The following is a 27990-nucleotide window of genomic DNA, read 5'->3' as shown; positions in this document are numbered from 1 at the left end:
CAATGGGCGTTGGGTTTGGGGGCGGGTGCCGGCGCGGTATTTAATTGAAATTCTCGCGAGAGGCCAGCCATGTTCTTTCAGCGGAGGGAAAGAGAGAAGAAAGAAGCGGAGAGAGCGCAGGAGCCCCCACCTCAGACCGGCCCGAGCCGCAACCACCTCACGCAGCCTGTCAACACCATGAGCGAGGCCGAGACGGAGCAGCAACCCGAACAGCAGCAGCAGCAACAGCCAGACAAACCCAAATCCCCCGGGGAGAAGAAAGTCATCGGTGAGGAGTTGGTTGGGGGGGGGGGAAGAGAAGGAACGGCCGTTGCGGTTCAAACGGGCGCTCGCGGAGACGAGGCGCGTTCCCGCCGGAGGGGGGTCTTTGCGCGGCCCCGATTAGAAGGGTGGGTGGTCGAGGAGCGCGATCCCGATGTGCCCAGTTAAACGGCCACGCGCGCGAGCGCCTCATTCAAATGTCAACGGGCGGCGGCGCGCGGTGAGGGGGGGCAAGCGACCCCGACCCCCCCTCCGACGGGGAAGATTCCCCCACCCCTCCCGAGGTTGGGGTCAGAATTGATCGGGGGGGAGGAGAGCAGTGGAGGCCTCGGCAGCCTCGCCCCTCGCTTCAGCTGACGGCGGCCGCCACGTGCTGCGGCCTCGGGCCCCGGCGCCGCTTCTACCGTGTGGGCGGCAGGAGGAGGGAGGGGGCGGTTGGAGCCGGCCCTTGATTGGTGGAGCCGGTGGGGACGCGCGCTTCCTCCGCGTGGCCGCCGCTCGCCCGTTTCCCCCCTCCGTCCGTCCTCAACCGCCGCCCGATTGTCCTCCCGCGGCACCCGGAACCCGGAACCCCTGTCCGGGCCCGAGAGTAGGCCTCGTCTCCTCTCCCCTCCCCAGGGTGAGTGAAAATTCAGAGCCGAGCCCAGGGTCTCGTCTTTTCCTTGCCTCAGGGTGGGGGTTGTGGAAGAGGGAATGTCCCCGGTGTCGTGAATCTATGCTTGTCAGTGAGGCTTCAGAGTGAAAGGTGGGGGTGGGGGGTTAGGAAGGTCCTGTTCTTATCCCGCCGAGGCTGTAGGAAGTGTCCCTGGTCTGGGACTGCGGCTCTCTGCTCTCAGTTTTCCCCAACAAAGTTGTTGGTGGCGGAAAGTAGAACCCGTTTATTGCGCAGAGGGTGTTGTTATGTGAGAGTGCTCTCCAGGAAACGTGCTGGAGAGCAGCGTCTTAATGTTTCCTTCAATCCTACTATAGTATTAGTTTTGGGTTTTGACTCTTGAGTCCATCAGTATCATCTCAGCCCAGCCCTGCCCTCTGGCCACTCTGTTCTTATGCTCAGTGATTCAAGTTATTGTAATCTCATTTTAACATAGTTGTAAAGTGCCGTGAGCAGTTCTACAAGGAGCTAGTATCAGTAATGATATTGGGTGACATCATAATTAAGGTTGATGTCGTGGAACGTTTCTATTGTTTGCGTATAAGGAAGTTGTAATTGCTCATTAAAGTGATCAGAAGGAATTCATCTAAAGATCTTGGAAGAAACTTTTCATTTAGGCTAACTTGCCACATTCAACAGCCATTCCATTCGCTTTTTTTTCTGTTGATACCATCTTTCATCATGACATCCTTAATGTTATTTTTAAGTCTAGTTTGCTTTGCTGTTGGATCTTCGCATTTGTGGGATGTGGAGACGGGGGAGTTGAGAGAGGTTCCTTGACTATCAATACTGCATGCTATTTCGTCATTCTGCATTGTGAGGATAAGCTTAGGTGATTGTCCCTGCCACAATTTTCATTTTCTTTTATTTCAGGTATAATAACTTCTGAATTCATTGTCACAGGAAATCATCTCTCTTCCCCTCTACTCCCCTTCCATTTTTAAACCTAACTTGTCATGCTGAAACTTGATGTTTTATCTGCTTTCAACTCTGGTCTCAAATTTTTTCCCATCTTACCTCATGTATGCATTTGAGTTGAGTACCATTTTCCTGCTACTGTGACTCAAATCCTATCAAAGCAGTGGCCACCTAGCTATTTTTGCCTTCTTTCATTCTTCAACTGTCTGAAACTTCACTAGGCTGTTTGAAAATGCATTTCATCCTTGCCTTTTCTGTCTCTAAACCAATTTGTCTGTACTTGTCATGTGTGAGTTTGCCACAGCTTGGCTAATATGTCCCTTTGTGTTAACCTCTTGATAATCCCAATGTTTGTCAGCCATCCATATGTGCCATAAACTTGACCTTGTCCAATACACTGTTCAGTGTCCATTTTATACATCAGCTTCCCACATTGTTTGCTAATCCTCAAAACCGCTGGTTGATTAAGCAACACCTTGATTTTAAATGGCCCTGAAGGTCATCCATTTATGCTATTCCCTTTGGATATGGTTTTCCAGATACTAGGGATAATTTACAGTGGCCCGTTAACCTCCTTGTTTTGGCATTTTGCAAGAAACAGCACGGAAGGTCAGGATTGTGCTGAGCTCATGGGAGCTATGTGGCGACAGTTCTATCTTTGCTGCCCAGATTTATACCTTAAATCCCTCTAGGTTTCTCCCTTAATCTTCAGCTCCTTTGTAATCATCTGCACTGTCAGCCTTGGTAATATGTTATCCTCCAATTCTGCCCTCTGCTGCATCCCCTAATTTAATTATTTCTCCACCTTTGCCTTATTTTAACTTTTTGTTTCATTGTCTCTCCTTAAAGAAGTTAGCCATTATATAAACTTTTGATCCACTGGTGTCCTTTAAAACTTAGTATCCAATGAGCCAGAGCTTATACATTGGCTGGCTTAAGGACTTGTAAAAATGACTTGAAAGAAAGGTGGGTGAAAATGCTGCTACTGGTGATGATGGGCTGGTTAATTGGGTTTGTTTCTGGGATGGATTATTCAAGGTACTTCATTGCTATATTGTGAAATGATTTTCCTCAACTCTCATTACTTCAGTTTGGTTAAATGCCATTTCCTCCCGCTTTGGGTTATTGTTAAGTGTCTAGATTATTTTCATGGCTGATCTGGATCCTGTTAATTGGCTAAAGTGAAAAGAAAAACATGAAGTGGCAACTCATCTTGGCTGTTGCACCTCTGAGATCTGAAGGTCCAGATACCATCTACTGTCTAAACACTGCACCTAAAATAACTTTACTATGCCTATATTGTTTGATCAATTAGTTTTATTAGCAATATATTGAGGTTCAGGTTAGCCACCGACCAGTTATTCCGTAAAGTACTTTTTAGATGTATTAGAGCAGAGATCTCCCCATTTTGCACTAAATTTAGGACTCTATGAAACTGCTTTGTTTTTTTCCCCTCCACCATTGTTTCCTGAAAGTGATCAGAAGTCTGCCTATTAGAAATGAAGTTTGCATAGTAATATTGAGAATCATTGGGGCCTGTGCTTTTCTTTCAGCAACAAAGGTTCTTGGAACAGTAAAGTGGTTCAACGTACGAAATGGATATGGATTCATCAACAGGTGAGTATGTGGTATTTGTAATCTTGTACTATTTTCATTCCTGGGGACTGCTACATAAAATCCTGTTTAAACTAAAATTATATTGTATGTTTCTCTCCAAAGGTGTTTTCCTATGAGTTAAATTGTGGATGGTAAATCTTTTTCTGTGGGATGGGGAGAAATTACTTTAGAATATCCATGATCACAAATGTGAAGTATAATTCTTTTTCCCTTGTAGGAATGATACAAAGGAAGATGTGTTTGTACATCAGGTGAGTGTACATTCTAAGAAATGCATGCATGCTACAAGTCCTGTGACTGCTTTTGGAAACTTGGCAAATCTTGGGCACCAAGAAATCTCGCTGGTGGATATGGAGTATATTCAGAGGCATCAAGTTTAAATGAAAATTTTGCACAATTGAAATGTTTGTGTTATGTTCTTCAACTTACCTGTATCTAATCTCAGGATGTATTTAAGACAGCGGCTGGTTTCGCTTGCCATCTTCTTATAACATTCAATTCATCTATCATTGTTTACCTTGCAAAGTAGCATTTTTTAAATATTCTAGTGTTTTTGATTTTTGTAATTCCTCCAGTCTGCAGGACTGCACAATTCTAATTGTTCCACTGATGGTCTTGTCTATTGCTCCTAAGGCTCTAAGTTTCCTTGCTGCTTTCCTCTTTTGAATTGTTTAGAACTTGCAATGAAGAAACTGGATTGTAGGTTTAAACCTCATTGCTTACTGCTGATTTTAAATAGTCCTGGGAGAGCTGGGAAGCAATGCTTTACCACACAGATGGTGCTACAAAATATAAGTTTTTAGCACAACATTAATGTAGTAGCTATTTGCTTTACTTTTTCCTTATAAAAATGTTTAAACAGCTCCATTTCAATGTATTCAGTTTTTGTATTTTTACCCACCATATGCATAAGGCAGAATTCATTAGAAATGTTAAATTTTGGAATCAATGCCTTAAGTAAATCCATTGAGTGTGGGATGTAAAAAAATGTAGACAATGCCTTTCTAAGATCTTGAATCCCAAAATTCTTTCTGTTGTTCTTTTTGAAGTATAGTTGGAATTAAATTCAAGGATATGGTGCACAGGCTCTCCCCATCTCTTGGGGCTAGTTCTATCAATCTTGACTGACTGTGTAAAATTGTTGCTGATCTTTACATTTGTGCGGAGGTTTAACTTTGAAATCTCAGTGCTTAACTGGTTATCTGTTAGTTGAATTTCTGTACATGTTGTAGACAGTGTGTAGCAGTTAGCATGATGCTGTTACAACTCAATTCCAGTGTCCACTGTAAGGAGCTGGTGCGTTCTCACAGTAAAATGTGTGGGTTTCCTCCCATGGTCCGAATACATAACCAGTTAGTAGCTTAGTTGGTCATTATAAATTGACCTGTGATTAGGTTAGGATTAATAATGTTAGTGGTCTCAATTGAAGGGCTGGGGACCTGTTCTGTATTGAAATGTATTTGTTGCTCATAATTGAAATTGGTGATGAACAGCTACCTTAAGTTCCTGCAATCCTATTAAAGGCATGTACTTTGGATAGTGTTTCAGCACTGATAGTAGCATAGTGGTATATTTGGGAATGAGAATTGGGAATTTTGAGGTGTTGTCATGCATCTATTGACCCCTTGGGTTTGGTAGGTGCTATTGAGTTAGCTATGTTAGGCTAGATGCTATTCACTGGTCATGGTGAACTGGATGGTAGTAGTTGGAATACCATACAAGCTGGATGCTATGTTTTTTGCTTGTGGATAGTGGAAAGGCTTCAGTAAATCAGCAAGTGAGTTACTTGTCATGTCTTTCCCAGCATCTGACAGCAATTGCATATTGAGGCTGGTTACATTTGTGTTCCATTCTTGTGCTCCACTATAGAAGTGGGGTGTTGTCAGTGTTACTGAATGGCAGGAGTAGGTGGTTGTCTTCTGAAGCTGGTGCTCACTTGCCTTTCATTTATTCATGTCTCAATACAAGTGGTTATGGGCTTCAGTTCCCAAGGTTTTCTTTGTACATCTCTGTGTGGCCTTTATGGAAGTACTGTCACTGGTGAAGCAGCTGTGGATAATTGGATCTAGCTCTAAAGAGCATGGTGATTATTTTAGAACTGAGAATTCCTGTCCCAGCAACTACAATCTTCTGCAAAGCTGTCCTTGGGCAGTGAAGTATCCTGCTAAGTTTGTTTACCAGGCTTTCTTGTATAAGGTTAGTGTTACTTCGTTCAGTTCCTTGATCCATTTTTAAACCAAGTCAGTTTGGGGTTTCAGCAACACTTCAATGATCATTTGTCCACAAATTCTGTCAGCACCTTCCTTTACTTTGAAGCTGAAATTAGTTTGTTTTATGGGCAGTTGTTGGGTAGATGCTCATGCCATAACTGAACAGCTTGTGAAATTCTGGATCTTGTCTTAGTCCTAAACTAATGTTTTCTCCATTACTCTGTTTGCTGTCCACTGAACTTAGTTCTTTGATACTATATTGAACTGGTTCAAGGCCACCTTCTGCAGTGGTGCCTCGTGAGCAAGTTCCTATTGAGATTTGGGGGGGGAGAAAACTGCATTTATGGTATGATGCTCCAATTATTATACTCGTTGGATACTTATTGGGTTGGACTCCACTCAGAAATGCTCCCTATTCCCTCTTCAGTTTCCCACTCTGACCTCTTACCTCTTCTAACCTGCCTATCATCCTCCCCTGTTGCCTCTCCCTTTCTTCTATGCCACATTCTACTCTAGTATCAGATTCCTCCTTCAGCTCTTTGCTTTTTCTACTTCACCTCCGGCTTCTTGCTTCACCCCCCCTCCCCCACCCACCTGGCTTTACCTATCACCAAGCTTGTCATCCTCACCTTTCATCTTCCCCTTTTCAATCTGAAGTGTCTTGGCCTGATACATTGATAATGTACTCATCTATAGATGTTTCCTGACCTCAGTTCCTCCAGCATTTTGTTGCTCTGCGTTTCCAATATCTGCAAAATCTTGTTTTCAGAAATACTGTTGGAAGCTTAATTTCTTCACACATCCCTGTTGAAAACTTGGTATAATTTGCATCGTTATTTCTCCTTGACGGTTCCCCTTCCAGAAGTATGTTAGGTGTTGCCTGAAGTGCTTAGCACAATATTGTGAGTAATTCACTAAAAGTTGGTACCAATGCTTTCAGGTGTAATGAATGTTGTGACTCAGTCAGGAATAGTATAATCCTCTTCCTTCAATTCCTGCCAATTAAAAACAGAAACTTGGTTGTGTAGGAGGGCCATAGCAATAGACTTGCCCCTCAAGGTCAGGGTTTCCCAACCTGGGGCCCACAGGTAAGGGTCCATGGCATAAAAAGTTTCGGAAAGCTCTAGCGGGAATGGTCCAAGTATGTTTGCAGATGTAATTACCATGTTTGCCTTGTTACTCCTGATACTGTTACACACTTGCATCAGTTTTGCTTTTTTTCAATTGATTTAAACAGCTTTTGCTGTGGGGGGGGGGGGCATGAGGTTTATACCGCCCTTGTCAAACTCTTCATGCTGTTAATGCATCTGTTGACTGGAGAGGCTACTGGATGTCGTACGGAGATTGGAGCATTTAAGTTGCACAAGAAATGGGTTTGTTTTCCTTGGAGTAGGAGGCTGAAGGTGTGCTTTTTAAAAGAAAGCATAGGTAGTTTTAAAGGTTTTCTTTGTAGTGGGTTTATCTAAGCTGAGCCCATATGTTTAAGGTGAGAGATGAGATTTTAGAGGAATCTGAAAGAATTTTTTCAGTGGGGAATTGTCTTCTGAAGTCGTGGGGACGGCAGATGCTCACTTTAAAAGGCATGAAGACAAGCACTTTATCAAACCATAGTAGGATGTGGTCCTAAGTGGGATTGGTAGTTAGGTGTGTCAGTTCTGTGTAATTCTGCTGTAAATTTTTTTCTGTGCCTGAAAGAGACCTTGTTTGATTTGAGACATGGACCAAGGAGTTGCAAGAAAATCTTTATTACCAGTGTTGTCCCATTTGGCTATTAACAGTTTCAGTGGAAGTCTCATGAGGTCAGATATGGCTGTTACTGATTTTTATTCAGTTGAAGCGTGGTCCATTATAAATAAGGCTGTTTGTAGGAGTGAAACTGGGAGGTGCAGTTGGTGTATTTTTGCATCTTAAATGGATGAGTGAAAATGCAAATATTTGGAGAAGTAAATATTGAAAGTTATACAGTTCAATTTTATCTGTATGTCTATTTGTTTCCTGTGTTTGAATTGTATATTGGAACACTATTTGCATTTTAACTCATTTTAAAATATTCCTCATTGTTCTGGATTTTGAGGGAGGGGTGTGCTGTTGAAGAATGTTGAATGCTTGTTCATGATAAAGACATAAGAAATTGAGCAGACGACCCGTTGTCTTGTCTGTCTAATGCAGTTGGCAGTGGCGATCTTGTTGGTTATAACTTGGGAGATGGTGCAATTCCAGTCTGAGCACTTCTTGGCATTAGGCACATGCATCACAGAGTTCCCAGTTTCTCTGAAAATGAGCAATAGTCTATTTTTTGCCATGCTCAGGCAGGGCAATCTGGATTTTTGTCCTTAGTTTTGCATGGGTGACATCTCAGAAGCTGGATATATGTACAAACCTTGTAATACAGTAAGATTGAAAAATTATTCTTGGCTGAAGAGAATGAAGGAAATGAGTTCATTTTAAGATTCACAAGTTTTTTCCAGCAGTTAGTGTAGGGATACAAGATCTTTTAGGAATATTTGATGCTTGACAGTACATGATCAGTGGAGAAGTTGAACTAAAATGAACCTACACTAAATTGCTGGAAAAGCAAGTGCAATGTTTTTCATAAGTTGTCATTGTCCTTTGATTCGTCTGGTATCATTGTAGGGATGGTTTTGTTGATGGAGTTAGGGGTCAGGTTACTGTTGAGGGATAGGATGTGGGTGAGTTAAAGGTTACCTCTACCTCTGGGCTTGAAGGACATTTGTGGTTGGATGTCAGTCCTATAGACCGGTGAGAAGAGCTGGCAGCACTGTCGAGAATTGGTGGTTTCTGGGATAGTTCTCTGCTGGCATGAGGGCCAGTGACACCACGATATGAAAGTTGGCAAGACTGGACTTAGAAGCCTGGTGTTCAGGGTCCCGTTATTAGAGAGTCTAAACTTCAGGATCCTTATTTGTCCTGTCCTGGATCAGTACCAAAGATTGAAGCCTGAGGTCAAGGCCCAGTGCGAGTCTGCTGGAGGCTGTAGGTAATCTATCCTGGGGCTGGAGGATCAGGGCTCGCTTCGCTGCTGCTTCATTACTATTATGTTGTTGCGGTGCTGTGTAGAAATTGAGCATGCTATGTTGGCACCAGATTGTGTGGTGACACTTGTAGGCTGCCCCAGAACATCCTTGTTACAATGAATCTGGTTCTGAATCAACGTGTCTTGGAATAGTTTGTTAATGTTGGCAAAGGAGGTATTTATTTCCAGCAGGATTTAATTACCCTACTATTGACTTGTTAAATAGCCTATTTGTTGCTTTAATTGACAGTAAAATAAATTTTAATTGCAGTTAATCCAAAATACATTTTATAATGTGATAAATTGCCTGGATTTTCAGCTGGCTTGGAACAGCAAGGAGGATTTAATAATGAAATAGTACTGTTTACATCTGTAGTACCTGTTGTCAGTCTTCCTTTGATCTCTTCAATACTAAGATGTTCTAAACTAATCTGTCCTCTAGAAAGTCAGAGTAGAACTATTAACTGTCTATGACCTGAGACATTTACAGTTTATTTCCATAAATGCTGCTTGACCTCATTGTCTAGATATGGGAATACTCAGCTCCTGCCTTCATATCCTTTCATCCAAACTTTTGCTCTTTCACTACTTCACCCATTATATCTCTGCTTGATGACCAACACTAGCTCCCATTTAAGCAAAGGTTAATTTTAAGAGACTTTTCAATTCTTTCAATGACTTCCCCTCTGAGATAATGGCTGCTTCACGTCTGCACTCTTATTAAAGGCTACTGATAGAATGTCTCCAGTTATTGGAATGAGGCAATTGATAAAAAGTAACCACGAAGAAATCTTAGAAAGTTCTTTCAGTGTGGTGAGAACTGGAACTTAATACCAGTGGTTGTTGTATATGCTTAGATACACTATATGAGAAGCTCAGACAGGGAACAATGGAGGGTTATACTTGGATGAGTGAGAGCACTTTGAATTATATTTGTAATTTATGGGAATATTTATTCTGATATGTTTTGTGGGTGCAACCTGGCCCAGAGGAAAGTTGCTTAATTTGGTTCTATATTTTTTAAGTCAGATAGCAATAAACTTGAACCTGAAAACTGGTTTGCACATGAATGCTGGTAGTGAATGTATTTGTGCTGTACACTAATTACTAACAATGACTAAAATTTAAAATTTGACCTCTTTGCAGACTGCTATAAAAAAGAATAACCCACGGAAATACCTCCGCAGTGTTGGAGACGGTGAAACTGTGGAGTTCGACGTAGTGGAAGGCGAAAAGGTATTGACATGCTGCAATAGTGTTCCAGCAGCCATGGTCTTCCCCTTTTCAAAACCACATTTTGTTGCAATGAGATGCTGAAATGTCCAGAAAGAGATTTAAATCTATCTGACATCATGTGATGTTAATTTTGTAGCAATCAAGTCTGACACTGTTCTCTGGGTTTCAAACTTGGTCTTAAAATTTACGTTGTAATACTTAAACTCATTATGTACTGAGTGGTTTCCCTGTGTTAGGTTTTAATGTTGGTCTTTTCTAGGGTGCAGAAGCAGCAAACGTAACTGGTCCCGGAGGAGTTCCAGTCCAAGGAAGCCGATATGCCGCGGACAGAAATCGTTATCGTCGCTACAACCCTCGCCGCCGAGGTCCACCACGTAATGTTAGTAGAGGATGCTTTGCAGGCATATTACTCATCAGAATGTGTGCCCTGTTGTCTGTGCCAGCTCTTTATTTTCAGTAGTCCCCTTCATGTTTAATTTCCTATGCCTCTGCATCCTGTGCTCCTTTCCTTCATTCTCCCTGTATATTTTCCCCTCGCACACTAGAGCAGTGGTTGGTTACTTGACATTCTGTAGGTAGGTGGCAGAGTAGGGTGGCAGAGTAGGGTGCCAATGTAGTGTAGCGCAGTTACGGCTTGGGACACTCTGGAGTTCAATTCCAGTGTCCTCTAAGCAAGTTATGTTCTTTCAGTGTATGCATGGGTTCCTCTTGGTGCTGCAGTTTTCTCCCGTAGTCCATAGATGTACTGGTTAGTAGGTTAATTGGTCATTGTCCTGAGATTAGGCTTGTGTCAAACAGGTGGGTTGTTGGGTGGTGCAGCCTATTGGACTAGAAAGGTCTGTTATGTGTTGTATCTCTAAATATATTAAAAAAAAAATTTGGGGAGTAGGTCAGAAAATATTACTCAACAATCAAGCTCTTGAACAAAAAAGGGATAACTACATTGACTTGCCCATCCAGTTGAGATGTTCCCACAACCAGTGGACACTCAAGGACTCTTCATCTCATGTTCTTATTTGCTATTTATATTTGCATTTGCACAGTTTGTTTTCTGCACTGTTTGATCTTTCATTGTTCCTGTTACTATTCTGTAGATTGGCAGAGTACGCCTGTAGGAAAATAAATCTCAGGGTTGTGTGTGGTGACATATGTACTTGTAATGTGTAATTTCCTTTGAATTTTGAGGAAAGTACTATTGGTGTAGGTGGGTATTTTCTATATAACTGACCAATTTCCTCTTTTTGCACCTGCACTAAAGGGTTTCACTAGAAATTGCTACTTGGAAAGCCATGTGATCATGGAGCTAACATGCCAATTGTACAGTTGGCATGCAAGGTTGGGATTTAATCAAAGTTCCTGCAGCTTTGAGGAAATATTTTTGGTCTCATAGGAAATTCACACTTATGAGGGCAGCTAGTTGCCGATATTGCTGTCTTGCATCTTGAGACGTTAAATGGATGTACTGATGGAGGCAGCTGAGCAGTTTGACTTGGATAATGTATATTGGATTTTTATTACTACTGTCTGTTGCATCAAGCCAGAGGAATGCTTAAGGGCCATTAGGTGATGCCCGAACCTGGAAAAATTGTTGCCATAAGTCAGTAGGGTCTCACACATTGTTTGCACTTTGATATTGGTCTTGTGTATGCTTCACCCTTGTGAAGATGGAATCTGACCATGGGTTAATGCAGATGCTTGCGATCTATGTAAATACCACTAAACATTCTTTAGCATTTACTGATGCACAAATTGCATTTAAGATGTATTTTCCTTCATAATACTGACTACCAAAGCTAGTTTCAAAGATGGTTTTACATAGAAAACATAGAAAATAGGTGCAGGAGTAGGCCATTCGGCCCTTCGAGCCTGCACCACCATTCAGTATGATCATGGCTGATCATCCAACTTAGAACCCTGCACCAGCCTCCATACCCCCTGATCCCTTTAGCCACAAGGGCCATATCTAACTCCCTCTTAAATATAGCCAATGAATTGGCCTCAACTGTTTCCTGTGGCAGAGAATTCCAGATTCACCACTCTGTGTGTGAAGAAGTTTTTCCTAATCTTGGTCCTAAAAGGTTTCCCCTTTATCCTCAAACTGTGACCCCTCGTTCTGGACTTCCCCAACATCGGGAACAACCTTCCTGCATCTAGCCTGTCCAATCCCTTTAGGAATTTATACGTTTCAATCAGATCCCCCCTCAATCTTCTAAATTCCAACAAGTATAAGCCTAGTTCATCCAGTCTTTCATCATATGAAAGTCCTGCCATCCCAGGAATCAAAACTGGGGACCAAAACTGCACACAATACTCCAGGTGTGGTCTCACCAAGGCCTTGTACAACTGCAGTAGTACCTCCCTGCTCCTGTACTTGAATCCTCTTGCTATAAATGCCAGCATACCATTCGCCTTTTTCACCACCTGCTGTACCTGCATGCCCACTTTCAATGACTGGTGTATAATGACACCCAGGTCTTGTTGCACCTCCCCTTTTCCTAATCGGCTACCATTCACATAATAAATCTGTTTTCCTGTTTTTGCCACCAAAGTGGATAACTTCACATTTATCCACATTAAATTGCATCTGCCATGAATTTGCCCACTCACCTAACCTATCCAAGTCACCCTGCATCCTCTTAGTATCCTCCTCACAGCTAACACTGCCGCCCAGCTTCGTGTCATCCACAAACTTGGAGATGCTGCATTTAATTCCCTCATCCAAGTCATTAATATATTTTATAAACAACTGGGTTCCCAGCACTGAGCCTTGCGGTACCCCACTAGTCACTGCCTGCCATTCTGAAAAGGTCCTGTTTATTCCCACTCTTTGCTTCCTGTCTGCCAACTAACTCTATCCACATCAATACCTTACCCCCAATACTGTGTGCTTTAAGTTTGCACACTAATCTCCTGTGTGGGACCTTGTCAAAAGCCTTTTGAAAATCCAAATATACCACATCACTGCTTCTCCCCTATCCACTCTACTAGTTACATCCTCAAAAAATTCTATGAGATTCGTCAGACATGATTTTCCTTTCACAAATCCATGCTGACTTTGTCTGATGATATCACCGCTTTCCAAATGTGCTGTTATCACTTCTTTGATGACTGACTCTAGCAGTTTCCACACCACCGATGTTAGGCTAACTGGACTATAATTCCCTGGTTTCTCTCTCCCTCTTTTTTTTTTTAAAAAAAGTGGGGTTATGTTAGCCACCCTCCAATCCTCAGGAACTAGTCCAGAATCTAATGAGTTTTGAAAAATTATCACTAATGCATCCACTATTTCTTGGGCTACTTCCTTAAGCACTCTGGGACGCAGACCATCTGGCCCTGGGGATTTATCCGCCTTTAATCCCTTCAATTTACCTAACACCACTTCCCTACTAACATGTATTTCCCTCAGTTCCTCCGTCTCACTGGACCTCTGTCCCCTACGGTTTCTGGAAGAATATTTATGTCCTCCTTAGTGAAGACGGAACCAAAGTAATTATTCAGTTGGTCTGCTATGTCCTTGCTCCCCATAATCAATTCACCTGTTTCTTTCTGTAGGGGACCTATATTTGTCTTAACCAAGTTTTCTGAATTATTAAACTCCAACATTGGCTTAGTTCAATTTTATATAGGTTTCACTCTGGTCATAGTTCCAAAGACGTGCTTTAGTTTCCTCAGAAAATTGGCTTACTGGTTTGTGCATTCTGGATATTCATTACTGTGAAGTAAGGTAAGTGGGAGTATGTTAAGGAACAATTGCTCAGTTTTCATTAAACACAATGTTAGAGGAACTTCAGGCAGAGACCCATCATCAGGACTGAAGTGCCTGAAATCTTTTCATAGATGCTGCTGTCTGACCTATTGAGTTTACTTAGTGGTACAGTATGGTCACAGGCCCTGCCATTCCAATGAGCCTGCCCTGTTCAGACACACCCAAGTGACCAGTTAACCTCCTAACTGGTACGTCTTTGGGAAGTGTGAGGAAACTGGAGCTCCTGGAGGAAACCCATGCAATCTTGGGAAGAGTGTACAAACTTCTTATAATAAGTAGTGTGAATTGGCCCTGGGTCACTGGTGGTGTGAAGTGTTGCACTAGCTGCTATGCTACCATACTGTTCCAAAATAGAAATTTTTTCCAGCATCTGCAAGATCTCTTGTTTCAGTTTCCAATACTATTGCTCTGGATTTCAAATTCCATGTAGTGATATGCAATTGGATGTGATTGTGCCTTCAAAGACTAAATGGCTTTCATGTATTTTTGGTCAGTACCAACAGAACATTGAAGGTGGAGAGAAAGGAGATGGAGCAGAGACAGCAACAGATGGAGAAAACCAAGATTATCAAAATCAGCAACATCGCCCTCCCTACAGAAGACAGCGTTACCCACCTTACTTTGTTCGTCGTCGCTATGGTCGCCGCCCACAATATAGCAACCAGCCTCAGGGAGAAATTACTGAGGTAGCAAACTGAGATCTGGTTTACTGTTTCTGTGGTGGAATGTTGTCTGCATTATTATCAGGGCATGTCGAGTTCTGAGTTGAAGAAGAATGTTTTTTCAGTTTTCATAAAAGCCAATTTTTCTATATTCCAGGGTATTTGATGCTCTTTGGATTCCATGAGGGTGGATTGCTGTAACGTGGGGGTGGGGGGTTACCTGCATTTGCTATTTACTTGCTTGCCATCCCTGGTAAAATGGTAGTCACTTAGTACATCACCTATGTGGGGCAGGATGAAAGAAAGAACCTTTATCAGAATTAAGCAAAGCTATTTGAATAAGTACACAAACCTGTTCCTGTATGAGTCACTTGATGTGCAAGAAGCATTCTTTGCTTCTAATGTTTTTTGTTGAATGATTGCCTATTTCTGATTATTCATATTCTTTGAAATAGATTTTTAAAATTTGGTGATACTAGGTGGATTCGACCCCACCAGGCTCTTTGTGCCACACTGTCCCTGCAGTCCCAGACAAACTTGATTAACCTAACCTAATGGGCAATTTACAATGATCAATTAACCCACCCAGTACATCTTTCTCCTGTGGGAGGAAACCAGAACACTCATGGAAAACACATTCCATGGGGGGGGGGGTGGGAATGTACAGAGAATGCTTATAGAATGGTGCTAGAATTGAATTCTAAACTCTGGAATGGCCCAAGCTGTAATATGGAGGTATGATACTAACCGCTACATTACTGTGATGTGATTAAAACAGTCATAGATGCCAATTGATTTGGTTAATGTAATATTTGTACATTGCGTTACTTGGAAGGCCGAATTTCTGCTGCCTTGAAAGCTAAACATAAAATTGGTTTTCCTCTTCCTAGAGTATTTGCATGTCTCATCTGGGCTGCTACTGTGTATTACTAAATATCCTTGCTTGATTTTCCCTTCATACTAATCCTTATCAATTATACACACTGGGGTTTGCTCAGAATTTTTCACTCTAGTTGCCTGCTTTGAATGCATCATTAGCATCTTTGAGTTTGTATGTTTACTTTTTTAAAGAGAGGACTGGGTACCAACATCTTCGCAGATGAAGTTTTAAGATTTCTAACTGGAAGTCGGTTTCTTGTGGCAAAGCGCAAAGCTGAAATTTGAGTTTAAGAATAGGAGTGGTGTGCAAGAATTATAATGCTTGGAGTGGGGGGGCTGAGGGAAGAAAAGTTTAAATTGTATATGAGACATGGGAAAGGGATGTCAGCTAAATAGTTCAAAGAAATTCCAGAAATCACTACATGTCAGGATATGAATGTGATGGTTTAGGGAAAGGACTTGAATTGAAAGGTGTGTTGAATGGATGTCAGTGAATTGAAATGATTCGTTGACCTAGGTGGGCACATTGCTGGTAAAGAGAAATTGGAGCCTAGCTCATACTTGACATGAACTCCTCATTCCTCAGTTTTTTTAACCTTTTGTTTATTTAGTACAGGAGGTTCTACTATAATGTGACAGTCACCTTTTGAAGGAATTTCATTATAGAAAAGTGTTATCAAAGTAATTGTGTGAATTACTTTGAAAGGGGCACGATTGCGCAAGCGCGTGGAGGTCGGCCAGTGAGAACAGCGGGAAGAGTTTAAAAAGCTTTACAGAGCGAGTGTTGGAGCAGTGGGAGACAGCGTAGGAAGGCTTTGGCTCAACGGGCTTAGGCGATAACAAGTAGAGGCGAGGTACGATACTTGTGTAGATTACAGGCAGGAAGTAGGTGTGTGAGACCGGTTTTCTGTGCTCAGTGTCAGATGTGGGAGGTCCTGGAGACTCGCAGCCTCCCAGATGGCCACATCTGCACCAGGTGCATGGAGATACAAATCGATGACCTTTGGTCAGGGAGTGAGGGGAGGAGCTACAGGCAGGTAGTCGCTCTGGGACTTCGGGAGACAGCTAAATGGGTGTCAGGAGAGGGAAGGGCAAGAAGCAGGTGCTCGGGTACCCCAGTGGCTGTCCCCCTTAACAATAAGTACTCCTGTTTGAGTACTGTTGGGGGAGACGGCCTACCTGGGGGAGGCAGCAGTGATCATGCCTCTGGCACAGTCTGACCCTATGGCTCAGATGGGTAGGAAAAGGAAGTGCATGGCAGCAGTGATAGGGGACTCTATAGTTAAGGGGGTCAGACAGGTGATTCTGTGAACGCAGGAAAGAAATGTGGATGATAGTTTGCCTCCCAGGTGCCAGGGTCCGCGATATCTTAAAATGGGAAGGAGAACAGTCAGAGATCTGGTACATATCGGTACCAGTGACGTAGGTGGGAAAAGGGAGGAGGTCCTGAAAACAGACTGCAGGGAGTTAGGAAGGAAGTTGAGAAGCAGGACCTCAAAGGTAGTAATCTCGGGATTACTGCCTGTGCCATGTGACAGTGAGTTCAGGAATAGAATGAGGTGGAGGATAAATGTGTGGCTGAGGGATTGGAGCAGAGGGCAGGTGTGACCTGTACAAAAAGGACAGGTTACACTTGAATCTGAGGGGGACCAATAACCTGGCATGGAGGTTTGCAAAGGTTATTGGGCAGAGTTTAAACTGGAATTGTTTGAGGGGGGGTGAGAACTGAAGTAATGGAGGAAAGAGGTTGGCTAACAAATCGAGAAAGCTTGGAGACAGTGCGAAAGGAAGGATAGGCAGGTGATGGAGAAAGGATGCACTCAGACCGATGGTTTGGGATGTGTATTATAATGCGAGGAGTATTATGAATAAAGTGGATGAGATTAGAGTGTGAATCAGTACTTGGAACTATGATGTGCTGGCCATTGCAGAGACTTGGATGGTGCAGGGGCAGGAAGGCTACTTCAAGTGCCAGGCTTTAGATGTTTCAGAAAGGACAGGGAGGGAGGCAAGAGGAGGGGGTGTGGCACTTGATCAGAGAAAAGGAGGAAGACGGAGGAATTGTCTATGGAGTCTCTGTGGGTGGAAGTTAGGAACAGGAAGGGGTCAATAACTCTACTGGGTGTATTTTATAGGCCACCCAGTAGTAACAGGGACATCAAGGAGCAGATAGGGAGACGGATTCTGGAAAGGTGTAATAATAACAGATTTGTCATGGTGGGAGATTTTAATTTCCCAAATATCGATTGGTAAAACCCTAGAGTTTTAGATGGGGTGGAGTTTGTTAGGTGTGTTCAGGAAGGTTTCTTGACACAGTATGTAGATAAGCCTACAAGAGGAGAGGCTGTACTTGATCTGATATTGGGAAATGAACCTGTTCAGGTGTCAGATCTCTGGGAGAGCATTTTGGAGATGGTGATCACAATTCTATCTCCTTTACCATAGCATTGGAGAGGGATAGGAACAGACAAGTTAGGAAAGCGTTCAATTGGAGTAGGGGGAAATATGAGGCTATCTGGCAGGAACTTGGAAGCATAAATTGGGAACAGATGTTCTCGGGGAAATATATGGAAGAAATGTGGGAAATGTTCAGGGGATATTTGCGTGGAGTTCTGCATAGATACCCTCCAATGAGACGTGGAAAGGATGGTAGGGTGCAGGAACGGTGGTGCAAAGACTGATGTAAATCCAGTCAAGAAGAAAAGAAGAAATTACGAAAGGTTCAAAAAAAAACTGGATAATGATAGAGATCTTGGATATTATAAGGGTAGCAGGAAGGAGCTTAAGAATGAAATTAGAGCCAGAAAGGGCCATGAGAAGGCCTTGGTGGACAGGATTAAGGAAAACCCCAAGGCATTCTACAAGTATGTGAAGAACAAGAGGATAAGACCTGAGAGAATAGGACCAATCAAGTGTGACAGTGGAAAAGTGTGTATTGAACTGGAGGAGATGGCAGAGGTACTTAATGAATACTTTGCTTCAGTATTCACTACGGAAAAGGACCTTGGTGATTGTAGGGATGACTTGCAGCGGACTGAAAAGCTTGAGCATTTTCGATAATTAAGGAAGAGGATGTGCTGGAGCTTTTGGAAAGTATCAAGTTGGATGAGTCACTGGCACCAGATGGGATGTGCCCCAGGCTACTGTGGGAAGCAAGCGAGGAGATTGCTGAGCCTCTGGCAATGATCTTTACATCATCAATGAGGACGGGAGAGGTTCCGGAGGATTAGAGGGTTGTGGATGATGTTCCCTTATTCAGGAAAAGGAGTAGGGATAGCCCAGGAAACTAGACCAGTGAGTCTTTCTTCAGTGGTTGGTAAGTTGATGGAGAAGATCCTGAGAGGCAGGATTTATGAACGTTTGGAGAGGCATAATATGATTAGGAATAGTCAGCATGGCTTTGTCAAAGGCAGGTTGTGCCTTCTGAGCCTGATTAAATTTTTTTTGAGGATGTGACTAAACACGTTAAAGGTAGAGCTGTAGATGTAGTGTATATGGATTTCAGCAAGGCATTTGATAAGGTACCCTATGCAAGGCTTATTGAGAAAGTAAGGAGGCATGGGATCCAAGGGGACATTGCTTTGTGGATCCAGAACTGGCTTGCCCACAGAAGGCAAAGAGTGGTTGTAGATGGGTCATATTCTGCATGGAGGCCAGTGCCCAGTGGTGTGCCTCAGGGATCTGTTCTGGGACCCCTATTCGTGATTTTATAAATGACTTTGAGGAAGTGGAGGGATGGGTTAGTAAATTTACTGATGAGACAAAGGCGGGGGGGGGTGTTGTGGATCATGTGGAGGGCTGTCAGAGGTTACAGCGGGACATTGATAGGATGCAAAACTGCTGAGAAGTGGCAGATGGAGTTCAACCCAGATAAGTGTGAGATGGTTTATTTTATGTCAGATATGATGGCAGACTATAGTATTAATGGTAAGACTCTTGGCAGTGTGGAAGATCAGAGCAATCTTGGCGTCCGTAGGACATAAAGCTGCTACGCATGTTGACTCTGTGGTTAAGATGGTATACGGTGCTTTGGCCTTCATCATTCGTGGGATTGAGTTTAAGAGCCAAGAGGTAATGTTGCAGCTAATTAGGACCCTGGTCAGACCCCACTTGGAATACTGTGCTCAATTGTGGTTGCCTCACTACAGGAAGGGCGTGGAAAACATAGAAAGGGTGCAGAGGAGATTAACAAGGGTGTTGTCTGGATTGGGGAGCATGCCTTATGAGAATAGGTTGAGTAAATTCAGCCTTTTCTCTTTGGAGCAAGCGACAGAGGATGAGAGGTGACCTGATAGAGGTGTACAAGATGATGAGAGGCATTGATCGTGTGGATAGTCAAGAGGCTTTTTTCCAGGGCTGAAACGGCTAGCACGAGAGGGCATAGTTTTAAGGTAGGTACAGAGTAGATGTCAGGGGTAAGTTTTTATGCAGAGAGCGGCGAGTGCGTGGAATGGGGTGATGGTGGTGGAGGCAGAAACGATAGGGTCTTTTAAGAGACTCCTGGATGGATACATGGAGCTTAGAAAAATGGAGGGCTATGGGTAAGCCTAGGTAAGGACATGTTCGGCACAGCTTTGTGTGCTGTAGGTTTCTAATTGGAAATGGGGATTTGGGGCTAGATTTTCAGGCTCAGTGACAATTTTTCTATCATAATTTTGAAAAATTTTAATAGCTATGTCAGTTACTGCAAGATAAAAACACAAAAGCCTATGAAATTAGCAACCAATGTTTTTGAAAGTGTCTGACTAGGCAAGGAGGTTGCCTTTGATTTTTGTTCCTTTGTCTTTCCCCGCCAACTTTTATTGTTGATTTCCAAAGTAACTCAACTGGCTTGCTGTTTCCCATTTATAAAATTGTTATGAACAGTCCAGCTGGCATAGAGTTAATGAATTAGGGTATCCAATTCGATCATAGGGCACATCGCAATTTTGAGCAAGTCATTTTAGCTCTGATTTTTGTTGCATGTGAAATATGCTACATTGATCCTTGATTTTGTGCACTTTTGATGCAGAAAATAATATTTAAACACTTGGAATAAAGAACACCTGACCTATTTTCTTTTTATAAAGGGTGGTGAAATAAATGAAAACCAGGTTGCTGGGGAAGAAGGTAAACCTAACAGAGGACAAAATCGTTTTAGGGGCTACCGTCCACGCTACCGCAGGTATGCTACATTTAACATAAGGCCAAATACCAGCCTTGCTGTGAATGTATTGTATGTGACTATTGACCTATGATTTTTACTGGTGGTTGTTAGTAAAGAAATGCTGCTTAAGTAGATATGTAGATTAAGGAGAATGGGTAATCACTAACAAAGAATATTGGCATCCAACTCAAGTCAGTATAGGCTTGAAATGGAGGGATCTGATCTTAATCTTTTAACAATTTGGTGATTGACTAGTAAAAATTAATTTCAATTCTCTCATTATAGAGGGCCTCCTCGCCCACGTCAACCAAGGGAGGGGAGTAGTGAAGAAGACAAAGAAAATCAAGGGGATGGCCAACAAGATCAACAGTCTCATCCCAGACGATTTCGCCGCAACTACAACTACAGACGTCGTCGACCACAAAACCCTAAACCAAAAGATGGCGAGGAGGTAGGGTTGCTAGATTGGGTACTCTTAACAGCTTGTGTCTTCCAATCTTTTATTTTGTTTAGAATTGGTAGAAGATTTGTTTAGTGTATTCTATTTGTGCCATCACCTGTACCACATCTTTATCCTAGCCCTGTATCTCCTCTATCATATGCTCCCTCTGGACCTTTCTAGACTTGATGCTAGCTGTTGCTCAATTGTCCTAGACTTATGTATGTCTGTTTTTCTGACGCATGGAAACTCCTGCTATGCTTTGTCTTGTTGAGGCCCTCAATTGGTTGGGTTCAACCATTGATGTTGCGCCCTAGCTGTCTACATTCAGATGATAAGATATGGAGAGCGAACTGTTGGCCATGCAGCAGGCTCCCCTCTTCACAAAGATGAAATCAAGGGAATGGCAGAGGCAGATACAGAGGCATTGCATTAGTTGCCAGTGTAGAACTCAATATAGGACCACCTTAGGGACTCGAGCTCTGGATTTTTCCTTGAATGCTTCTGGAGTAAACCCCATGAGTGGGCAGAGTGGCAAGGCAGTGGACGTTTGAGATCAATTTTCCTTCTGATGGCTGAGGAGCCTCAGCTACCCAAAGCAAATGTCTTAACTACTTAGTTTGAGGTGGGATTTCCTGACTAGTTGTGTGCATTCTCAGTGTGTTTGCTCTGCTTACCTATCCTTTAACTGCTGAACTATCCTTTTGTGCTGCCTATCAAAGATTCAGTAAAGGAGTTTTCTGTAGTTACTTGGAAGATTCAAGTTGCTGTTTCTGATCCTCTGACCCAAGTTGTCATTAATTCTGTGATGAACCTGGCTACACCATCTCTATTTTATGACACCAGTTAGTCATGGTTTACTGTACATCAGTCAGTCACCTGCTTTTCTGAAATTCATAACTCTGGTGCCTGTAATCCTTATTACCTTACTCTTACCTTATCAGATCCAGGGTTGGATCTGGTTTCCAATCCCATTTTAAATTTTCTCCATTTTGCTTCTGATTTTGAACCTTCTCAATGATGAAGTTACTTTTGGCTTGCTGTTACTTTCAGTAAACATCCTCTTACCTGCTCGTTTGTCTTTCAGGCCAAGGCACCCGAAACACCAGCTGAGAACATCTCTGCTCCTGAGACCGAGCAGGGCAATGCTGAGTAACACCAGCTCAGCATCTTTACCATCAACTAAGTGAGTACTTGTAAGTCAGTGTTTTAATTTTTTTGGCCAGTTCATTGCAAATGCAACAAATGGACAGCTGGCAACATGGAATCCAGCATTGACTGTCACAATGCAATTGGATGACCATGCTGTTGCGTTATTTCAAATTGATTTTGGTATCTTAATTTGGGACTGTCTCCTTGAAGCATCAGTTTTCAGCTTTTGGGATAGATTTCAAGTGGGTATTCAGATGCACTGGGTTTGGCCCGTGTCATTAAAGTAGAAAGATATTTGGTGTCGGTGAAATTGCTTAGGCTCAATTCTGTGCCTTCTATCAGTTGCTGAATATTGAATCCCATAAGAGTATAATTTTAATCTGGCTCAGCTATGCTCTTTATGTGGTGGTGATGTGTGTAGTCCTGGTGTGCAGGAATTGTACAATGCTAGAAGATGTGGAGCAGAATTTGGCGGTTCAGACCACTGAGTCTGGTCTGCCATTCCATCATGCTGGGTCCCACTCACCCCCACAGTCTTGTCCTCCACAGCTGTGACAGAGCATTGCCAGGATTCACTACATCCACTGTCTCTGTCCACCCCTGCTGGTTACTTCCTCGAAGAAGGTTTGTCAGGTTTCCCTTTAGAGATACCGTGTTGACTCACTGATTTTTTTTTTCATTAGTCTCCAAGTACCAGAAACTTCATCCTTAATAGACTGCAACACTTTCTCAACCACCAAGATTAGGCTAACTGGGGTATAAATTTCCTTTCTTTTGCCTTCCTCCCTCCTTGGAGTGGACTGACATTTGCAGTTTTCCAGTCCTCTGGAACTATGCCATAATTAAGTGATTTTTGAAAGATCATAACCAATGCATTTGCTATCTTTTTAACAACCTCTTTCAGAACTCTGGAATGTACACCATCTGGCCCAGGTAACTTATCCACCTTAAGACCTTCCAGTTTGCCTAGCACTTTTTCCTTTGTAGTAGCAATGGCACTTACGCTCCCTGACACTTGCAGACCTTTGGTGCTGCTAGTGTCTTCCATAGTGAAGACATCCAAAGTACCCATCAAGTTCATCTGCCATTTCTTTCTCCCCCATTGCTACCTCACCTGCATCATTTTTTAGTGGTCCAATATCAACTCTTGCCTCTTTTTAAATCTTTATACAACTGAAGCTTAGTAACAGCCATCTTGCCCTCATATTTATCTTTTCCCTTGTGGCTTTTTTAGTTGCCTTTTGTTGGATTTTTAAAACTTCCCAGTCTAGCTATGTTATATGCCCTTTCCGTGGCCCCACTGAACTCATTATTTCCTAGCTTTACTTACTGGCCAATTAAATCTGGTATATACAAACCCCATTTCCAGAAAAGTTGGGATATTTTCCAAAATGCAATAAAAACAAAAATCTGTGATATGTTAATTCATGTGAACCTTTATTTAACTGACAAAAGTACAAAAAAAAGATTTTCAATAGTTTTACCTGACCAACTTAATTGTATTTTGTAAACATATACAAATTTAGAATTTGATGGCTGCAACACACTCAACAAAAGTTGGGACAGAGGCATGTTTACCATTGTGTTCCATCGCCTTTCCTTTTAATAACACTTTTTAATCGTTTTGGAACTGAGGATACTAATTGTAGTAGATTTGCAATTGGAAATTTTGTCCATTCTTGCTTGATATAAGACTTCAGCTGCTCAACAGTCTGTGATCTCTGTTGTCTGATTCTCCTCTTCATGATGCACCATACATTTTCAATAGGAGATAGATCTGGACTGGCAGCAGGCCAGTCAAGCACACGCGCTCTGTCTACAAAGCCATGCTGTTGTAGCCCCTGCAGAATGTGATCTGGCATTGTCCGCTGAAATAAGCATGGATGTCTTGGGAAGAGACGTCGCCTCGATGGCAACATATGTCTCTCTAAAATCCTAATATACTCCTCAGTCAGTGGTACCTTCATATACATGCAGTTCACCCATGCCATGGGCACTGATGCATCCCCATACCATCACAGATGTTGGCTTTTGCACCTTTTGCTGATAACAATCTGGATGGTCGTTTTCATCTTTGGCACGGAGAACTCAACGCCCGTTTTTTCCGAAAACTAGCTGAAATGTGGACTCATCTGACCACAGCACACGGTTCCACAGTCTTTCGGTCCATCTGAGATGAGCTCGGGCCCAGAGAACTCGCCGGCGTTTCTGCGTAGTTAATGTATGGCTTCCTCCTTGTGTAATACAGTTTCAAGTTGCATTTCTGGATGCAGCGACGGACTGTGTTGAGTGACAATGGTTTTCCGAAGTACTCCGGAGCCCAGGTGGCTATAATTGTCACAGTAGCATGACGGTTTCTTAGGCAGTGCCGCCTGAGGGCTCGAAGATCACGCGCATTCAACAGTGGTTTCTGACCTTGCCATTTTACGCACTGAGATGTCTCTGAATTCTCTGAATCTTTTCACAGTATTATGTACTGTAGATGTTGAAAGACCTAAATTCTCTGCAATCTTGCGTTGAGCAATGTTCCTTTTGAACTGACTAACAATTCTCTTACGAATTTTGGCAAAGTGGTGAGCCATGATCCATCCTTGCTTGCAAAGACTGAGCCTTTGAACCTCACCTGCTACCAATTAGTCTGCTTAATGTGGAGTCTTCCAAACTGGTGTTACTTGAATATTCTGTGCACTTTTCAATCTTAACTCTGTCCCAACTTTTGTTGCGCAAACAACAGGAATTCTGCAGATGCTCTGTCCGCCAGAGAAAGCAGGATCTCCCAGTGGCCACACATTTTAATTCCACGTCCCATTCCCATTCTGACATGTCTATCCACGGCCTCTTCTACTGTAAAGATGAAGCCACACTCAGGTTGGAGGAACAACACCTTATATTCCGCCTGGGTAGCCTCCAACCTGATGGCATGAACATTGACTTCTCTAACTTCTGCTAGTGCCCCACCTCCCCCTCGTACCCCATCTGTTATTTATTTATATACACACATTCTTTCTTTCTCTCTCTCTCTCTCTCTCTCTGTCTCTCTCTCTGTCTCTCTCTCTCTGTCTCTCTCTCTCTGTCTCTCTCTCTCTGTCTCTCTCTCTCTGTCTCTCTCTCTCTCTGTCTCTCTCTCTCTCTGTCTCTCTCTCTCTCTGTCTCTCTCTCTCTGACTCTCTGACTCTCTGACTCTCTGTCTCTCTGTCTCTCTGTCTCTCTGTCTCTCTGTCTCTCTGTCTCTCTGTCTCTCTGTCTCTCTGTCTCTCTGTCTCTCTGTCTCTCTGTCTCTCTGTCTCTCTGTCTCTCTGTCTCTCTGTCTCTCTGTCTCTCTGTCTCTCTGTCTCTCTGTCTCTCTGTCTCTCTGTCTCTCTGTCTCTCTGTCTCTCTGTCTCTCTGTCTCTCTGTCTCTCTGTCTCTCTGTCTCTCTGTCCCTCTGACTATACCCCTTGCCCATCCTCTGGGTCTCTTTCTTCCCCCCCCCCCCGCCCTGTCTTTCTCCCCGGACCTCCTGTCCCACGATCCTCTCATATCCCCTTTGCCAATCACCTGTCCAGCTCTTGGCTCCATCCCTCCCCCTCCTGTCTTCTCCTATCATTTTGGATCTCCCCCTCCTCCTCCCACTTTCAAATCTCTTACTACTCTTCCTTCAGTTAGTCCTGACGAAGGGTCTCGGCCTGAAACGTCGACTGTACCTCTTCCTAGAGATGCTGCCCGGCCTGCTGCGTTCACCAACTTTAGTTGAGTGTGTTGCAGCCGTCAAATTCTAAATTTGTGTATATTTACGAAGTACAATTAAGTTGGTCAGTAAAACTATTGAAAATCTTTTCTTTGTACTTTTGTCAGTTAAATAAAGGTTCACGTGAATTAACATATCACAGATTTTTGTTTTTATTGCATTTTGGAAAATATCCCAACTTTTCTGGAAATGGGGTTTGTAAATGGCAGGTAAATGCATGACTGAAGAATTGAAGCAGGGAGCAGGTATTCAGTTTATTGGATCATTGGGACCTATTCTGGGGCGGGTGGGACCTGTACAAAGGGACAGGTTGCACTTGAATCAGAGGGAGATCAGTATCCTTGCGGGCAGGTTTAAGGCTGTTAGAAGTGGTTTAAACTAATATGGCAGGGAAGTGGGAACCAGTATGATAGAACTAAGGATGAGCAAGCAGGTTTACAAGTAGATGATGGGTGCAAAATGAATGAAAGAATATACAAGCCAGTGAAAGCATTATCTTCATTTCTACCCAAAGAGTCAAATTGTACCACAGAGGCAAAATTCAAAAGGGTGAAGAATGCAGTACTAAAGGTACTATACTTAAAAATGCATGCAGTATTCAGAATAAGGTGGATGAACTTGAGGCACAATTAGAGATTGGTCAATATGACATTGTGGGCATCACTGAGTTGTGGCTGAAAGGAGGTCACAGCTGGAGCTTAATATCAAAGGATGTGCTTTGTATCAAAAAGGACAGACAGGAAGGCTAGGTGGTGGTGTGGCTCTTTGCAAGAGATGAATTGCATCCTCAGAAAGATGAGATAGGGTCCGAATGTCAAATTCTTGTGAGTGGAGTTAAAGTGCAAGGGTAAAAAAAAAAAGGGAATCATATATAGACCTCCAAATAGTGGCCAACATGTGGGGTTGAAATTGCAAAAGGCATGTAATAAGAGTAATGTCACAATTGTGATGGCCTTCAGTATTCAAGGTGATTGGGAAAATTAGATCCAGTGATCTGAATGCTTGCCCCCTGCTCCAATTCTTCAGCCATGCATCTATCTGCCATTTATGTACCAGATGTAATTGGGCAGTAAGTAAAGCTCGGAAATAATGAATCCAGTGGGCCTCGTGTATAGAGGACGGGGATTGTCCAGATCTCCCTCAAGGTAGCAGCACAGGTTGGTAGGTTAGTAAACAAGGCATATTAGATGTTTACCTTTAGCCAGAATATAGAGCTGGCCATTGGCAGCTTTAAAGAATTTTGACTGTGCCAAAGCTTGGAGTATTGGGTGCACTGGAACGTGCTTAGAAAATTCACCAGATATTACCAGGCCTGGGGAGTTTCACTCGGAGAGATTGCATTGGCTGAGTTTATTGCCCTTGCATCTGAGGGCCGAGACTACTAATAGTACACAACTGAGCATAGAAAGAACGGGTAGTAGGATGTTTTCCCCATAAAGGAGACTATTAAAAACCAGTGGGTGAGGAGTTGGAGGGGCCCAAGAATTGTTTTAATCAGTGGCGGGAGCAATCTGGAACACTATCTGAGTTGAAGATGGGTGCTGTACTTTAATAAATCTGATCAAGCAATTGAATCTACAAAGCATAGAAAGCCATGGGTTCAATTGTACTATGGATGCTTGCTTGATGTAAGCATGGAGAAGACGGCCTGAAGGGCTTCTTTCCATACCATAGACTTTATTAACGGCTGCCTTGTCCCAAAAAAACATGCCCAACTGCATTGCTTTCTCAGTTTAAAATCCTCCAGCATCACAACCATTCTGTATGTATCTATGACACTGTATTGACCTATTTGCAGCATTAGCAGCCTTGAGGTTAAAATGCACTGAGCTTGTAAAAATCACTTTGCTGTGATTTGTCCTGTCGCAAGATTCCTGCTTATTATTTATTCTTGTCATTCATTAATATGACTGCTTGTATTCTGCATTTGTTTTGCAGTTTTGTCATCAAATGGAAGACCATCAAAGTCAAATTCCAGCAATAATAAGAAAAGTGAGCTTTCGACTGTAATGAAGATCTGCAGTGCTTGCATACAGTTGACCAGATACCAGAATGTTTCACACAGTAAACCTATGCACCATGGTTTCTTAACCTTTCCTGAAACAGCTTTTTGGAACTGGCTTAAAACAGATTTTTGTAGATGGTCTATTTTCCTTTTTACTTCAAATGGTTTTTAAGCTTATTTGATATCTGGTCAATTTGAATTTTTGAAATACCAGTTTTTAATTTGTAAGCATTGTACACCTGAACTTTAAGTACAACCGGGCATCTAATAAAAGTCCGAAAGAACA

General features: G+C 42.7%; 1 protein-coding gene across 2 annotated transcripts; it reads left to right on the top strand.

Annotated features, from left to right (window-relative positions):
* The first annotated feature begins 51 nt into the window (after positions 1-51).
* ybx1 (Y box binding protein 1) lies at positions 52-27990 on the top strand. Of its 2 annotated transcripts, none has more exons than XM_063033516.1 (10): positions 52-268; positions 3385-3448; positions 3666-3699; positions 9839-9928; positions 10188-10307; positions 14189-14380; positions 20305-20399; positions 20667-20832; positions 21908-22006; positions 27638-27990. In XM_063033516.1, exons 1-9 carry the CDS (start codon positions 70-72, stop codon positions 21974-21976), a joined length of 1029 nt encoding a protein of 342 aa, XP_062889586.1. In that variant the 5' UTR covers positions 52-69; the 3' UTR covers positions 21977-22006; positions 27638-27990. The 2 variants fall into 2 exon arrangements, with proteins under 2 accessions (XP_062889586.1, XP_062889587.1); XM_063033517.1 differs by having other exon boundaries at positions 21908-22016.

Source organism: Mobula hypostoma, chromosome 25, assembly GCF_963921235.1.
Source record: "Mobula hypostoma chromosome 25, sMobHyp1.1, whole genome shotgun sequence".
NCBI classification, from domain to species: domain Eukaryota; kingdom Metazoa; phylum Chordata; class Chondrichthyes; order Myliobatiformes; family Myliobatidae; genus Mobula; species Mobula hypostoma.
Note: the sequence above shows the minus strand (reverse complement) of the source record. Positions and strands in the feature narration are given on the sequence as shown.